The sequence below is a fragment of the Geospiza fortis genome, unplaced genomic scaffold (assembly GCF_000277835.1).
Source record: "Geospiza fortis unplaced genomic scaffold, GeoFor_1.0 scaffold1897, whole genome shotgun sequence".
Lineage (NCBI taxonomy): Eukaryota > Metazoa > Chordata > Aves > Passeriformes > Thraupidae > Geospiza > Geospiza fortis.
In genome coordinates this window covers 4,608-6,384 of record NW_005054902.1, presented here as the reverse complement: position 1 = coordinate 6,384, position 1,777 = coordinate 4,608, and the positions used below count along the sequence as shown (strand labels likewise).

At 57.4% G+C, this 1,777-nt stretch overlaps 1 protein-coding gene across 1 annotated transcript; it reads left to right on the top strand.

The window, feature by feature from the left end:
• Positions 1-6: 6 nt before the first annotated feature.
• On the top strand, positions 7-1,557 carry BOLA3 (bolA family member 3). Its single transcript, XM_031065591.1, has 3 exons — positions 7-124; positions 685-773; positions 1,436-1,557. Exons 2-3 carry the CDS (start codon positions 699-701, stop codon positions 1,499-1,501), a joined length of 141 nt encoding a protein of 46 aa, XP_030921451.1. The 5' UTR covers positions 7-124; positions 685-698; the 3' UTR covers positions 1,502-1,557.
• The last annotated feature ends 220 nt before the right edge of the window (positions 1,558-1,777 follow it).

Here is a 1,777-nt window from a genome sequence, read left to right as displayed (position 1 = left end):
GTGCCCGCGCCCTGCCGCTCCGGGCGGGGTTTGGCCTCCGGTACCGATGGGGAGTCGCGCCTGGCGCGGCTGCTGCGGGACAAGTTCCCGCGGGCCTCGGCCATCAAGGTGGTGGACATCTCAGGTAGGGCCTAAAGCCGCTCTTTATTGCCCTAAACCCGCTCTTTGTGCTCCTAAACCTGCTCTTGGTTACCCTAAACCTGCTCTTGGTTACCCTAAACGGGCTTTTTATTGCCCTAACCCGCTTTTTATTGCCTTAAACCCGCTCTTCATTGCCCTAAACCTGCTCTTGGTTGCCCCAAACCCACTTGTTATTGCCCTAAACCTGCTCTTTATTGCCCTAAACCTGCTCTTTGTCCTCCTAAACCTGCTCTTGGTTACCCTAAACGGGCTTTTTATTGCCTTAAACCTGCTCTTTATTGCCCTAAACCTGGTTTTTATTACCCTAAACCCGCTCTTTATTGCCCTAAAGCCACTCTTGGTTGCCCTAAATCCACTCTTGGTTGCCCTAAACCCGCTCTTTATTGCCCCAAACCCAGATTTTATTTTAAACCCAGTCAGTCTCCAGCCCCCCCCCGGGCTGTGGGTACCCCCAGACAGGGCAGGGGTGTGAGCGTGCTCAAGCCTTGACTTTAATGGATTTTAATGGATTTTAATTGGCGTTAATTGGGCCCGGCTTGCCAGGAGGCTGCGGCGACATGTACGAGATCCACGTGGAGTCGGAGGAGTTCCGGGAGAAGCGGCCGGTGCAGCAGCACAGGATGGTGACACAGGGGTGGGGAGAGGGGGTGGAGAGAGGGGGTGGGAACAGCTGGAATAGGGGAGAGGGAATGGGGGAGAGAGGGTGGAGAGGGGGAAAGGCAACAGCTGGAATGGGAGAGGAACATGGGAGAGGGAATGGGGGAGAGGGAATGGGAACAGCTGGAATGGGAGAGGGAATGAGAGGGAATGGAGAGAGGGGATGGGAACAGCTGGAATGGGTGTGAGGGGATAGGGGAGAGGGAGGGAAAGGGGACAGCTGGGAAGAGGGAATGGGGGAGAGGGAATGGGAACAGCTGGAATAGGGGAGAGGGAGGAGAAGGGGGAGAGGGAATGGGGGAGAGAGGAGAGAGGGAAAGGGAACAGCTGGAATAGGGGAGAGGGAATGGGAACAGCTGGAATGGGTGTGAGGGGATGGGAGAGGGAATGAGAGAGAGGGAATGGAGAGAGGGGATGGGAACAGCTGGAATAGGGGAGAGGGAGGAGAATGGGGAGAGGGAATGGGGGAGAAGGAATGGGAACGGAATATGGGAGAGGGAATGGGAAAGAGGGGATGGATGTGAAGGAATGGGAGAGAGGAAACCTGTGGGGCTGAGGCTGCAGCACCCCTGGCTCTGGGGCTGAGGCTGCTCCAAGGCCAGGCCAGAGCCAGCCCTGAGCTGCGCTTGCCCCGCAGGCGCTGAGCGAGGAGATCAAGCACATGCACGGCCTGCGCATCTTCACCTCGGCCCCCAAGGGCTGAGCCTGCCCCGGCCGCAATAAAGAGCTCCAGGGCTGCCCCCCTGGGCGTGAACCCCACCCCGTGCCGTGTGCTCAATCCTGGGCAATGGTGGTTGTTATTATTATAATTATTAATAATTATTATTTCTGGTGCCGCTTTATATACGCAGCTTAGCCCCGCCCCCTGAGCTCCAGCCAATGGGAGCCGAGTGCCAACAATGAGGGGCGGGGCAAAGAGCGGCTTGCTTTGTTGGGAAATGAGGGGCGGGGCTAGAGCGGGACGGAGCGATGTGATTGG

Coding starts and splice junctions, on each gene's coding strand:
- BOLA3 (XM_031065591.1), top strand. CDS start 699: ATGTACGAGATCCACGTGGAGTCGGAGGAGTTCCGGGAGAAGCGGCCG. Junction 774..1,435: donor AGCACAGGATGGTGACACAG/GGGTGGGGAGAG, acceptor CTTGCCCCGCAG/GCGCTGAGCGAGGAGATCAA.